The sequence below is a fragment of the Anas acuta genome, chromosome 2 (assembly GCF_963932015.1).
Source record: "Anas acuta chromosome 2, bAnaAcu1.1, whole genome shotgun sequence".
NCBI lineage: Eukaryota > Metazoa > Chordata > Aves > Anseriformes > Anatidae > Anas > Anas acuta.
The window spans coordinates 30123888-30138168 of NC_088980.1; the positions used below are offsets into that span (position 1 = coordinate 30123888).

Sequence of the window (14281 nt, forward strand, 5' to 3'; positions counted from 1 at the left end):
CAGGAAAAAAAACAAACAAACAAAAAAAAAAAAAACAAAACAAAACCAAAAAAAATGGGAGTGTTGATCAGTGCTCTGATGAACATGAGCTGACAGTGTGCCCAGATGGACAAGATGGCCAATGGCATCCTGGCCTGTATCAGAAATAGTGTAGCCAGCAGGAGCGGGGAGGTGATCATCCCCCTGTACCCTGCTCTGGTGAGGACACACATCTAGTACTGTGTTCAGTTTTGGGCCCCTCACTACAAGGGCATTGAGGCCCTGGATCATGTCCAGAGAAGGGCAACAAAACTGGTGAGGGGTCTGGAGCACAAGTACTATGAGGAGCGGCTGAGGGAACTCGGGTTGTTTAGTCTGGAGAAGAGGCTCAGGGGAGACCTCATTGTACTCTACAGCTTCCTGAAGGAGGTTGTGATGAAAAGGGGGTCAGCCTCTTCTCCCAGATAACTAATGATAGGACTCTATGGAATGGCCACAGTTTGCTCCAGAGGAGATTTAAATTAGATATCAGGAAAAACTTTTTCTCTACAAGAGTGATTAGGCACTGGAATGGCCAGCCCAGGGAAGGTGGTGGAGACACCATCCCCGGCAGTGTTTAAGAAGCGCCTGGACAAGGTGCTACAAGATATGGTTTAGTAGCTTAGTGGGCAGTATTGGTGCTAGGAAGATTGTTGGACTAGATGATCTTGTAGGTCCTTTCCAATCTTGTGTTTCTATGGGTCTATGATCATAAATGTTACCTAGTATGTGAATTACACAAATTCAACAAGTTTAAGATACAATTTCAGACTTTCTGTATTTGCTCTGCCCTATTCACTCCAATTAACTTAAGAAACAGGCATTTTATAAACTTGAACATATGAAAAACTTAACAGATTTTACTGCTTCAAAAATATAATTTTAAAAATTTAGAAGCTTTTACCAATGCAACATATTGTATTGTCCATTTCTGGTATAATTTTCTGCTGCTCATATTTATATTATGTGAAGAGTCAAAAGCTTGTTGTGATTAAATTATTGAATTCAAAGGTTTTAATTGAAAACTTAATCTTAGAGTTGCTTGTGGAGCTTTGTGTGTAGAGTAGAGCTTGATATTTTCTTGCAGTATTTTACAAATAATTTACATTGTCCTTAATACCCGTATGATTGGTCATGCCACTAATTTCAATTCAATTATTCAACTTTTTTTTTTTTCTTGAATAACACTGAAGAATTCTTTGAAGCCTAGCACATTCACAAATGTCCTACTATCAATTTCCTGTTTCTGTGCTGTCTTTACATGTGGTGCTCGTCTACATTTTAGAAAAGATTTAAATTGCACTGTATTAATGTACATAGGCATAAAATCTCATCCCTCTTCCCTTTCATCATTTGCTTCCTTCTTCAGTGTAACACATTTATTTTCTTTCCTCACCTTTGAGCTTCAATATTCTCTTTTGACAAAGTCACTGAATATATTCCCCTGTGTGAGGCATTTGCTTTTATTTATTTATTTATTTATTTTGTAAGCTTAAAGATTTTCCTTTCCACTCCTGATTATGAACTTATTTTTGCACTAGTTAAGGTGCATATACTTTGCCTTTAGGTGCCTTTTTATATTAATTCCTGTTATTTCTGATTCATCTAGCTTTTCCTTGCACTTTGTACAAGAGAGGGTAAATAACAAATAACAAACCATACAATCAAAAAAAAACTAATTATAATTTCTTACGATTTCAATATCTGAACTTTGGGGATCCTAATTTTTTTGTATTTTTTATTTTCTCATAATGTAAGATGACAGGAAATTTTGGAAAGGTTTTTTTTTTTTTTTTTTAAGAAATAAACTGTTTGCATGTTGCTGATCAGCACTATATAAAAATTACTGAACTGCAATTAATATGTAAAATTTTCATACAACCATTTATATTTGTGGCAGAACCTTGTTAAGACTGAAGCACAGTGACCAAGAAAATCAAGAAGAGATAATTTCCTTGGATTTACAACGACTATATGGTACTTCCCATTAAAACATTTTTGTGTAGCATTTGGAAATACTGGACTATAGAATTATACATTCTGTAAAAGTGGATTCTGATTTTTAAGAGAGAGAGAGAGAAAGAGAGAGAGAGAGAAAGAGAGATTTAGAACAGCCAGTACTAGCTGCTGGAGGTCATGTCCCCAAGTTAACTAGACTACAGCTATGTCCAAGTTAAAAATCTTGTTTATGAACTCTTTATTCTGTGAAATTTGGACCTCATCACAGTCCCCCTTCTGCTAGTCATTCAAAGCATATCCAAACCAAAAGAATTCTAGGGAGTTAGACTGAATATTTCTGATTCCCCTCATATATGCAGTGTGGAGAATAGGTATAATGGGAGAAGTACATATAAAGAAAGAACCACAAGCTGGAGATGCAGTTTGTAGGAGATTAATAGCTTCTCACACCCCTTTTCCTCATAATTCATTCTAACTGTGAATATGCCCATAAGACAGAACCAAGAATATACTTCTCTTTATTATTATTATTTTGTTATTTAAAATTCTCCTAAAGAAAGAGAGAATGTCCCTGTTCTTTTAAATAGTTCTGATCATGTGAGTCCTAATGGAAAAGGTTACTTGAGCTCATATTACGTGATTTACATTTTTATAGGACCTTCATATTTTTATAGGACCTTCATAATGACAATCTAAATTTAGTGCTGTAGATGCTCATAAACCATTAGGAACAGCACAAATATCTTTTTTATAGATGGGAAGGTAGAAGATCATGAAGAATAATTCTACTTTGAATGCGTGTAAGTAAATCTATGTAAATTGCTGTCACTCAGTCATCTACGTATTCATTTTACTAGGAAAATAACATTTTAAATGATCTGTAACCAACAATTCTTCACTCTAAACCAATCAAATAATTATTCAAAACAGAAAAAAGAAAATCACTTAAGGATAAGCATGAGTCTTACCACGCCAATAGAAAAGTAGTTATTGATGATGTTGTAAGGCACTGGATCTCCTTTCTCATCTTTATCATTGGGAATAACTTCAAATTTCCACCTGTCCAGCAAAATCTCTGAGCTGTTCTCAATGTCTTTTAAAATCTTCATTAAATTCTCTCCTTCATAACCTACCAAAAGGTGAAAATGGTTATTTTGACCAAACATCAATAAAGTTGTTTTCTTTTTTTTTTCTTTCTTTTTTTAGTTTAGTTTTCATTCTCTTTCTAGATGGCTGAAAAAATGAAAACTATTTATATAAGACCCAAACATCAGGATTATTTTTGAAGAGCATAAAATTTTCCAGCACTTCTCATTAACAGAGCTGACTGTTAAAATGAAACTGTTCTTTGGAATGTGTCCAGAGAAGGGCTACAAAGTTGGTGAAGGGCCTGAAACACAGGTCTTGTAAAGAGTGTCTGAGGGAACTCGGGTTGTTTAGTCTGGAGAAGAGGAGGCTCAGGGGAGACCTTGTTGATCTCTACCAGAAAGGAAGGTGTGGGGAGCTGGGGGTTGGCCTCTTCTCACAGATAACTAGTGATAGGACTAGAGGAAATGGGCTCAAGTTCTGCCAGGGGAGGTTTAGAAATTTGGAGACATTTCTTCTCAGGAAGAGTAGTCAGGCAATGGAAAGGGGTTGCCCAGTAGGTTGTGGAGACACCTCCTTGGGGGCGTTCGAGGAAAGGTTGGACGTGGTGCTTAGGGACATGGTTTTGTGGGTGATCTTGATAGATGGTTGGACAGGATGATCTTGAAAGTCTCTTCCAGCCTTAATGATTCTATGATTCTATGACTTCAGACTTAGATAAATTAATACACACTTTGATTAACTCTATAGATTTCACTGGGTGTCAGATTTATACTGGAGAAAATAATTTGACATTCTAAATTTGCCAATCCCTTGAATTTTTCAAATTATTACAGCAGCTATTCAAAGACATAAGGTTACAGTTCGCCAAATGTTCTTGTTATGAAATTAATCTTAATTTTTAGTGCCTTTGATTTCAAAATATATGCAAAAAAATGTTCAGAATCTTAGATTTATCTGATAAGAGTCTAGCATGAGACTGAAAGATTAAAAGCCTTTTTCTATTTTTTAAACCGACTGTTTCAGTGTGGTTTAGTATATAAAAAAAATTAAATCCATTCATGACTGATGACATCAGCAGAACTAACATTTTGCCATCTTTCAGCAACTTCTTTATCAGTCTCATCTTGATCTGTAAAAAGATCTTACTCTTACTTGCTAGAAGCACACTTGTCTTTAGGTAATTCCCTAGTTCACTACGCTGTATACCAAACTAAGCAGTATACTTGCTTTCACAATTCTGAGCATACACAAACTACAGTATGAATGTGCATACAAATAAAACGGGGGGACTTTCCTAGGTTACATTATCAGCTCTAAATACTATTCAGACAAAATGGCTTTGTAATAGTTAACTAAGATCTGTGAATTTGTTTCTTCTTCAAATCATGAATAAATTTTCATATTTAAGCAATATGTACTTGCAAGGTCATCAACAATCTAGTAATGTAAAAACCATATCTTTGGTAAACAGAAGTTATAACTTTTGTATGAAGAAAATCAGGATAAATATAAGGAGTTCTCTTCATAGCTACTGATTCAACTGAAATTCAGCATATGGAAGAAAAAAAAGTAAACAGCCATTCAAAGCCTCTGTGTTCAAAACACATTGCTGATGTACTACCTTATGGTTTTATAGTATATTTTTTAAGTTATTGCCAACCACCACATAACAGCAGCATGCTCAGTTCCATTTGTCTGCATCCTTGAGATCACTCACCAGTGGTTTGGTTTCTGGGAAACCTGTCTCCTCTCCCAGCCTACAGAAGTTCCAGGAGATCTGTGTTATGTCACTGTCTATGTAGCAAACGTAGCAAAGAATGATGAAAGCCAGAATATTTTCATGTCTTTTTTATTATTATATTTACTTTAGTCCAGATGTAGTCAATTAAAACAAAAGATAAATAGAAGTGAATGGAAGGACAGATCAAATGAAAAGTAGTACCCATCTATTGCTCTTTATCACCTTTTTTTTTTTTCTTGAAGAAAATGTCAAAATACCATCAGAGGTAATCTTGTTGAGTGCAATTTGTTCCACCTCATTGAGAAACCTATGCTATGTGTTAGATATAAGTTTCTGCAGACTTCTACTGCAACTACTTGGACCTTCTCAGCACATAAAGATGAAACTGGCAAGCACAATTTATCTGACTTGTAAACTTATTGGTATAGAAAAACAATTTTTGATTTCAGCTAAAAGCTACAAAATCATGGAGGAGAAAGGCATGACTCAGTTTCTCTGATTCATATGAACAGAGTTAATTTAAAGAACATAATAAATATATTGCTTGCTAATTGCAATAGACTAAGCATTTTGGTTTTATTTTTAACTTGCTTAAGTGCGGTCTTTTCCCAAAGGAAAAGGGAATGGACGGGTTCAGTAACACAATAAATTAGCCTCATGATTCACCTATAAAACAGTTTAAATCAGGTAGATTGCATAAAACCAAGACATGATTATTGAGGAACACAGTAATTAGCCAAAAGACAGAATGGGGGTAGAGCACAGAGGTAATCAAATAATGAGCAAATTCAAGGGAGCTTTTTAGGCTTCTGTTACAGATGGGCTGTATATGAAGATTTTAAGAAAGCTGTCTAACAGCTTTGCAAAGTCACTGTCTATCATCTTTGAAAAGGCATGGAGACTGGGAGATGTCACAAGTGACATCACAGTAAAAAAAAATAAATAAATAAAAAATTTGAATCTGTCATTAGAAAGGCCAAAATAATAATTTGGAGAATTACAGACCAGTCTGCCTTTGGGCCCTGGAAGAAATCACAACCAAACCCTCTTCAAACACACTTCTGGGCACATGAAGAAGTCAGCCAGCATGGATAAACCTGACCAAAGTAAGTGCCTTTTGTAATAAGATGAGTGGATTTGTGGACAAGAGGAGGAACTGCAGGTATTGATTACCTTAACTTTAGCAAGCCAATCAATACTGTCTCCCACAGTGTTCTTGCAGATAAGTTGGGATGTTACTGTCTGGATGGGTATGAAACTAGGTAGGTATGTAAAACTGGCTTGATTACTGGGCTTAGATAGCGGTGGCAAATAAGCTGTGCTCTATATGGTTATATGGTTACCCACAAGAACTGGTGTATCTTGGGACTTGTCCTTTCCTTTTTTTTTTTTTTTTTTCTTTCTTTTTCTTTTTTTTCCTTATCAGTGACCTGGAGGTCATTCTTCAAGTTTGCAGATGTCACATAAAACTAATGCTCAATGGCAGGGCTGCCATCCAGAGGAATCTAGACACACTGGAGGCATGGACTGGCAAAAGAAGAAATAACCCTTGCAATGATACAGGCTGGGGACAGACTGGGAGAGGAATAACTCTGTGAAAAAAAGCACCAGGGGTGGTGTTGGAGGACAGCAAGCTGTGTATGAGCTCACAGAACAGCCTGGCAACATAGTCCAACACCATTCTCAGTCACATGAACAGGAGCGGAGCCAGTAGCTAGAGAGAAGTTAAGTCCCCCTCTTGCTCAGGGATTAGAATGCATCCAGTTTAGAGCAGACCTGCCCTCCCTCCTCACATGGGACAGTACAGTACAAGACAGACAACAACAAATGGGGGGAAGTTCAGCTGAGGACCACCTAGATAACTGGGAGCTAAGAACACTTGCTCTGTGAGGAGAAGCTGAGGAAGATAGACTTCTTCAGCCTAGAGAAGAAATGGTGGTGGTGGTAGTGGGTAACTTAATTAATAGCAGCCTGTCAAGGCCTATGAGGAAATTACCAAGACACAACCAGGCTCTTCACAGCAGTGCATGATGACAGCATGAGAGACAAAGAGTGTAAGTTGAAACAATAGACATTCAGATTGTATATACAGAAAAACTTCACCATGAAGACAGTCAAGCATAGGAACAAGCTGCCCAGAGAAACCATGCTGACTCTATTCTACAAAGACTTTAAGACCCAACTGGATAAAGTCCTGAGCAATGTGATCTACTCTTAAATTAACTCTGCTTGGTGTAGCAGATCAAACAAGAAAACCTTCTGTGATCCTTTCCAGTCTGAATTATTCTATGACATCTCAATGAACTGCCCAGAAAGTTAAGTAAGGCTGATTTGGTTGGTTTTATTTCAAGGCCTGTGAGAGTAAACAATTGCCAGTCATGACAGAAAAATGAAGAAGGTCCTCAAATGATTTGACTGAACATTATGGTTAACAAAAGTCCTCTAGCATGAAGACTATAGAGAATTTGCTTAAGACCTCTCTGGTAACAAGGTAGACATTTGGAAAAAAAAATAAATTTGTTGAGACAGAAGAAGGAAGAAACATCTGCAAAGGCTGGGAATTTCAAAATGAACACCCAGTTTCCAAATATACAATATCTGAACCGAAATGAACAACTGAGACCTGAAACAGAACTACTTATGAGCCTGTGAACTGATGTGCTTTCTCCAGAGACTGCCTGGCCTAAGACTTTCTTCTTTGGGTCTCTTTCAGGTTATGATGCTCTTTTAATTCTGTAATGCAAATTCTGCATGGAAATAAGTTATTGGAGAAGCTGAGAATTAGGTTCAGGAAAGGATGTAAAGGATGTTGAAGTATTGCCTTTACATATATTCTCCTTTCAACATTCTTTGTCTTCTCATTTCCTGATAAATAGCACCACAGCACTTATTGTCTGGAATCCTCTGTAGGAGAAGAGAAACGAGTGGACCAAAGGAACTAGTCTGAGGCTGAGACATATTTTTCATTTAATATTTATGAATATTAAAAAAGATTAAACCACTCCAAAACCATTATTAGCTGTTTTCTGTAACCCTTTCAGAACAGCCCCAATTAAAATCCATTTAGGAATACTCTTTTTATAATGTATTGATTAAAGAAATAACTGCAACACAGATGGTAAAAAGCCAACCAAGTAGCTGTATACTACTCTCATTGTAGCTTGGAGCTTTTTTGGTGTGAGCAGGAGCTACAAGCAAGATATGAAGAGTGATTATGACTTTTGATATGTATAAAACAGTTCATATAACATTTACAGACGGCTAATTCCAAAAAGAGGAAAGGCAATAATGGTTCTTTACATACATCATAAAAGAGATGTCCAAAAGTTAAGGGTAGACTTTGTTGCATTTTTTTTTCTTTTAATTGCATAATACAAGGTATTTTAATTTGTGTTTACCTCCTCCCCATCTCAGACACCTTGCCAAATCATTTCCAGTCCCAAGAGGCAGAATAGAAACTGGAGGATGCTTAAGCAAGTTTGCTTTCTCTGTGAATAAAGAAGGAAAAACATAACTAAGCACCAAAAATCTAATTGCCTGGTACCAATATAGTAACTGTGTTACATTTTCTTTCAGTGAAAGACAGTGATATGTATTTTATACAGGAGATTCTGCAACAACAAGCATTTCATTTAGACGTTCCATTGTGAAGCCCCTTCCCTAGCCAATATTCAATCCTTAATCCTAATTTACATTATTATCACTTGAACTTTTCTAACCCAAGGATGTGATAAACATACATAAACAATGATATTCTGTATTTTTCTCAGACTGAATATTTTGTGCTCTCTGTTAATTTCACCTATACCATTCCCAACTAGGAATGCAAAATAGTATTAGTTCGGGGCACAAATAATGAAACAAATCCTTTAGCTGTGTGACCAAATTTCTGTTTAGCTGTGTATTCAGTTGGATTCATGTGGAACATGACCACCATTACCAAAGACCCTTGACCCAACACCAGGGTTTAGCACATTAAGAATCAAATCTACTATTCAAGATAATCATTGATCAAGATAAACATCTCATCAAGTCTCTAAGTCAATATTTTGTATTTAATAAGAAATATTTTAAAATGTATGTACTTAAGATTGTCTTTTTACTTTCAACCTTTAATTTTCTAGTGTTTCAAACCACGGATCTGTATTCAAAATCAGATGGGGAAACCCTGGTCAAGAAGTACAACTTTTCTGAAAGTGGGACAGATATTGCCAAAGTATATTTCAAATATATAATTTGTCAAATCCTTCATTTAATCACTGTGAGTGGCATATCTAGTTTAAAAGTAATATTTGATTAATTAAACAATCATCTGTTTTGTTCATAGAATTATGTGCAGTTATCAACAATTCTTAGCATTTATACATCAAATTTATACACCCAGTTGATATTGCAGGGCCACCTTGTTTTTTATCAACTTCTCTCTTCAAATATTTAGAAAGATTTAGCATTTACAATGTCAGTGTACTGCAAATTTGTAAGAGGAGAGAAGGGAGAAGAGAGGAAAGGAAGGGAGGGAAAAAAATTGAAAGTCTCAAATTGAGGAGATTTTTTTTTTTTTTTATCTCAGATAAAATTTATTTTAAGTCAGAAGATCAGGGAAGAAAAGATCAAAGTAGAATTTATCTGTTTCTCTAAACAGGTGATTTTTTAAACGTTATATATATTACTCATGTCAAAAGGCTGTTTCCTAAAAGGCTGCACTTAAAACATATTTTCTACACCTATGGAACAGATGGATCCTGGATCTTCCAAATTATTTTTTAATTCTGCACCACAAAAATGCTTCAGAAGTTAGTATTTTACTTAGACAAAATGCAGTCTTTTCGAATAATGTTGCTGAAAAGTAACTACATGATATTTTAGATCTCATGACAAAGGCAATGACACAATTAACAGCTACAAAACTTCACCCTTTCCAGTTTAGACAGTTCACCTGATATTTATGTACATTGATTTAAAATTCTGAAAGCTATTTGAGAATTACAATCAATAGCATGTATTTGCAAAAGGACTTTTTTTTTTTATCTCCCCTTCCTTTTTTTTTTTTTTTTTTTTGGTCAAACCATGATCAGAAATATGTCTTTGATACTCCATGACATCATTTTCACTTAAGTTTACTGGTCCACAGTTCCCACAAAAAAAGCACATTTTTTAACACTCTTCAAACAGTAAAGTTGAGTCTTTTGGCCTTTCTTCATCTCCTTCCTCAGTTCCATTGCCAGACATTCCCATTATTTTCTCTGCAGCCTCTCTAGTGCCCAATAAACAATGCTGTGGTGTGGAAGATAAGATATCTAATGTTTAAATCTGTAATATCTTGACCTCTGGTTCTTCCTAATTATACACAGGACTTTATGGCCAACTGACTGAAAGAACTCAACATCTGAAATGATGTACATGCCCCACAGCATGGGCATCTAAATGGCTGTAAGAACAATTCTTTTCAAAGGACTGTTATGACATTGTCTCCATTATGGAATAATTGAACATAAACAGAAATTTGGTAGCTGCTCTGATTCAGTATAGGGAACAGACTTTGAACTGAAAACAGTTTTGATTCAAATTTTTTGCCTTCTGGGAATCTGCAGGACTATGAACATTGAACTTATCCAGGGATTTTGCAATTCTAATACCCTTAAAAATAATAACTTCTCAAACTATTACATTTCAAAAATTTAAATGAACATCTTGTATGAAATATTTGTATCCACATGCTGGTAAATAGTAAAGAACAGTAAAATGAAAGATATGAGTCCAGCAAAACTATGTAAACTCTGTTGATTACCTATGCAATCCAAAATCCAGCCCACTGTTCCATCTCCACCACATGCTAGTACTCTGAACTCAGGAACATCTCGGAAAAAACTTAACCTAAAAAAGTAAATGAAGATATCTATTTAATTAACATAAATTCATTGTGCATTGTTCCTGCATTTTATGGCTTAAGACATTTCATTTAATACTAAATGATAATTTAACACTTCAAATAATAATCACCTTTGCCCATGCACTCATTTTTTACACAGACGACAAATACAATCCAACAGTGAATTACCTGATAAATTTAATATACATCTATTAATTCAAGGGTTATTATGATGCACTAATATTAGAAAAAGATGGGAACTAATGGCTAATCCAAATTTTTTGTGTCAGTTCAAAACTTGTATCAATTTTTTCTTAGCAAATATTATCTGCTTACTCAGTTGTAAATACAACAACAACAACAAAACAACAACAAAAATGTAGTCTCTCTAGACAGAGAAGTCTAACGTGGCTGAATATATTAGCCACAAAACTTTCTTCTGAGGTGGTGCCTATAAGAGCATATGAAAATTGCATATTTATATAGTACACTAATACATAATAAGCTGAGCATCTGTGGTTGATAGAACAATTTTGCATCGTGGTTTAATACAATATGTGTAAGCATCAGATTGAAAGCACCCATTACATCATCCTGCAAACTACTTTAAAAGAGCAAGATCTTTGATAATATTTGCCCAGCTATTTTTGCTTCCACATACATTGAGTGCTGAACAATATCACTGTATCATTACGCATTTTATACAATACCAATGTTCCATAATGCTGAAAAGTGAAGATATATTGAAACCACTCTAAGTTGCAATATTTTTAATTTAAAACTTTTTTTTTTTTTAGGACAGCTTTTGACATGTACTGAAATTATTCCTTACAAATAAATTGTAACTAGACAAAAACCGTACCGTAATTTTGCTGAATTATATATATGTGTACGTATGGCCATTCAAATCTATTCTACTCTTTAATGTCAAAGTCATCTTAATGCATAGTTTAAAAGCTGGTGACCAGATCAGATTTCCAGTTTGCAACTTCACGATAAATGCACAATCATTATATTGTGTACAAATTCTTAAATACAAATAAATATACTGAATAAGTTACAAGTGTAATAAATTATTATACTTGTAAGTGTAATATAAATTATTACACTTATAAGTGTATAAGTTAAAAGCTGTTTCCCATATGAAGCTTTGGTTCTGCTAAGGGAATGGTGTTTCTGTCTCTAGAAAGTTTTTTTATTATTATTATTTTTTATTTAATGTCATTTTTTAAAATGAAGAACAAAGGAAAAACTACAGAGAAAAAGAAAGAGCATGTGAAACAGAAGGGGAAGCACAACAGTCAAAAAAAAAAAAAAAAAGTAATTTAAGATGTAGAAGACCATAGACAGGATAACTTATTTTTTAATTAGTTTTAAACAAGAATTTCAAGGTAAACAAATTTACATAGATAAGTCCATCACATTGTCATCCTACTCCTAATTTCCTCTGCTCAGGAGAGCTGTTACACAATAACAAGTGTCAAGTACAATGTTTCAAGGATGCTTACTCATTCTGTGTCAAACCCAGTTCTGCTCTTCTCACCTTTTATGTTCTACTTGACAAATCTGAAGGACAAGCGCTCTAGGATCTCTTCTGATCCAAAATGTCATGTGCCAAATATGGCTGGTTACTCTTGGAGAACACATTTTCTAATAAGTATGTGTGCTGAAAGACCCTCTGCTGTAAGTCACATCCCATCACAATGAGAGCAAGCAGAAAAATACCCTGGCTCACAGGTGTGCCTCGCCATCTTTTCAGAAGAACTAGCAAAGGGACAAATGCTTTTCATTACCAGCATTCCCACTTTGACCCCATGGTGTTGGTTCTTTAGGAAGTTAGCAGATCTAGTTATGCTACTTCCACCACTGAGGGTATTTCAGATTAATTTAAAATGAAGTTCTAGAGGTGAGGGCAGGGTACTAACTTCTATTAATATTTAAGCACTTCTACCATACGTAATACATGTCAAAAAGAAAGCTGGGGGGAGTGGGAATAAAAAATAAATAAAAATAATCAATCAATCAAACAAACAAAAACATTGGGTTGATGCTAGTTTTAATCCAGATAGGCAGAATAAATCTCAGACAACTTTTTATAAACAGGCATCCTCACCATATGGCTTTCAAGGCATAATATTCATTTAAAAAAAAAAAAAATGGACTCAAGAATCTGACAAAACTGTCAAAAAATTCTCACTAAGATTCATTCATATTTCCACTGGAGCATTTTATACACATAGACAGTGAATTTCCCAAACAATTAATATCATGTACAGAATTAAGTGCAAATGACCTTTCCTTTTTATAATTTAAAATATAAAATTATGATTTTTAAGTATAAAGGCAAAATTTATATTTTCATATTTTATATAATGCATATGAAACAAATATAAAGTTTAATGTATTACATATTTGGTATGTAGGATATATAAGGATATTCCACATACATAAAAATATTTGAGATATAAAATATATATATAAATGTAAATATATTTATAAATTTAAATGTAAATAAAGCTCTCTTACTGAATTAGAATATATAGCCTACATAAAGAGTTTGTAAGGAAAATATTTTTCTGCTTCATATGGTTCCAAACAAACTCAGTAAGAGTGAAGAAAGAATTAGACAGATTTCTTAATAGAACTTGAGGGAAAGCATAAGTATTTCTTATCAACATAGTTTTAGTCAATTAATATCTTAATAACAACTATTACCTGTTATCCACAGAACATTTTTAAATGATTCAAAAATAAATATTGGAGAAGAACATGGTAAAAGGGTTTGAAGCAGACATAAAACAGTGGAAGTCAAATAACAAAAATATAAAATAAATCTTTCAATAGGTCTCTTTCCCCAAAAGTTTCATCTCTACCATATATATATTAACAGTTTGGTTAGACAATTCCTCTACATAGCACAATGTGGATCTTACAGTAAGCATGGCATGAATTAAAAAGGACGAATATCCATTATGGTAGCAACCTTGTAAGATATTACATAGATATGAAAAACAGGTAGAACAGATAACTTCAAAACATAATTTATCTGTATTAATTTGTACTGTAGTCCACGCACAATATAGTTATTGCAGTTCTTTTTTTTTGTTGTTGCTCACTAAAAAAGTTGCCATTAAAAGTGGCCAAAAACATTACCTTCAATTTAAAAAAAAAAAAAAGTTTTCCACTTTACAGATAATAGTAAAATAGTAAAAGGCTTTTCTACATCAGAAATTCAAGTAGTGAAGTAATAGAAAATAGAAGAGCTAGACTGGTACATTCAAACATTATACTGATACAGACTGTAACCCAAGTAATGCCTACTCTTCAATCATTTGCAAACAAGCAACAAGAAGGATTAGCAGAACTTCTCCTACTAACATCTTCTACCACAGGACACGCAACACTCCTATAAGCTTGGGAATAAAAGCTAAAAAGCCACAACTATAATAATACCAGGAAAACTACAGAAATCGCCTCCTAAGGACTTAAAATAGTAGGATATTTGCTAGGTAAGTTGTTGGATGATTCTGAAAAATGAACCATTTTTCTTACAAACAATCCCTAAATTTGGTTTACAAGACACTGTTACACATGATTGTATTTCT

At 34.3% G+C, this 14281-nt stretch overlaps 1 protein-coding gene across 22 annotated transcripts in view; it reads right to left on the minus strand.

Annotated features, from left to right (window-relative positions):
- Positions 1-14281, minus strand: part of DGKB (diacylglycerol kinase beta) — a 375368-nt gene that overhangs the window by 195149 nt on the left and 165938 nt on the right. For all 22 annotated transcript variants that reach the window (XM_068674063.1, XM_068674061.1, XM_068674059.1 and 19 more), the window contains 3 exons: positions 10596-10681; positions 8206-8295; positions 2946-3106 (listed from right to left, as the gene is read on the minus strand). In XM_068674063.1, coding sequence (XP_068530164.1) covers positions 2946-3106; positions 8206-8295; positions 10596-10681 — 337 coding nt within the window. The remainder of the gene's footprint in view (positions 1-2945; positions 3107-8205; positions 8296-10595; positions 10682-14281) is intronic.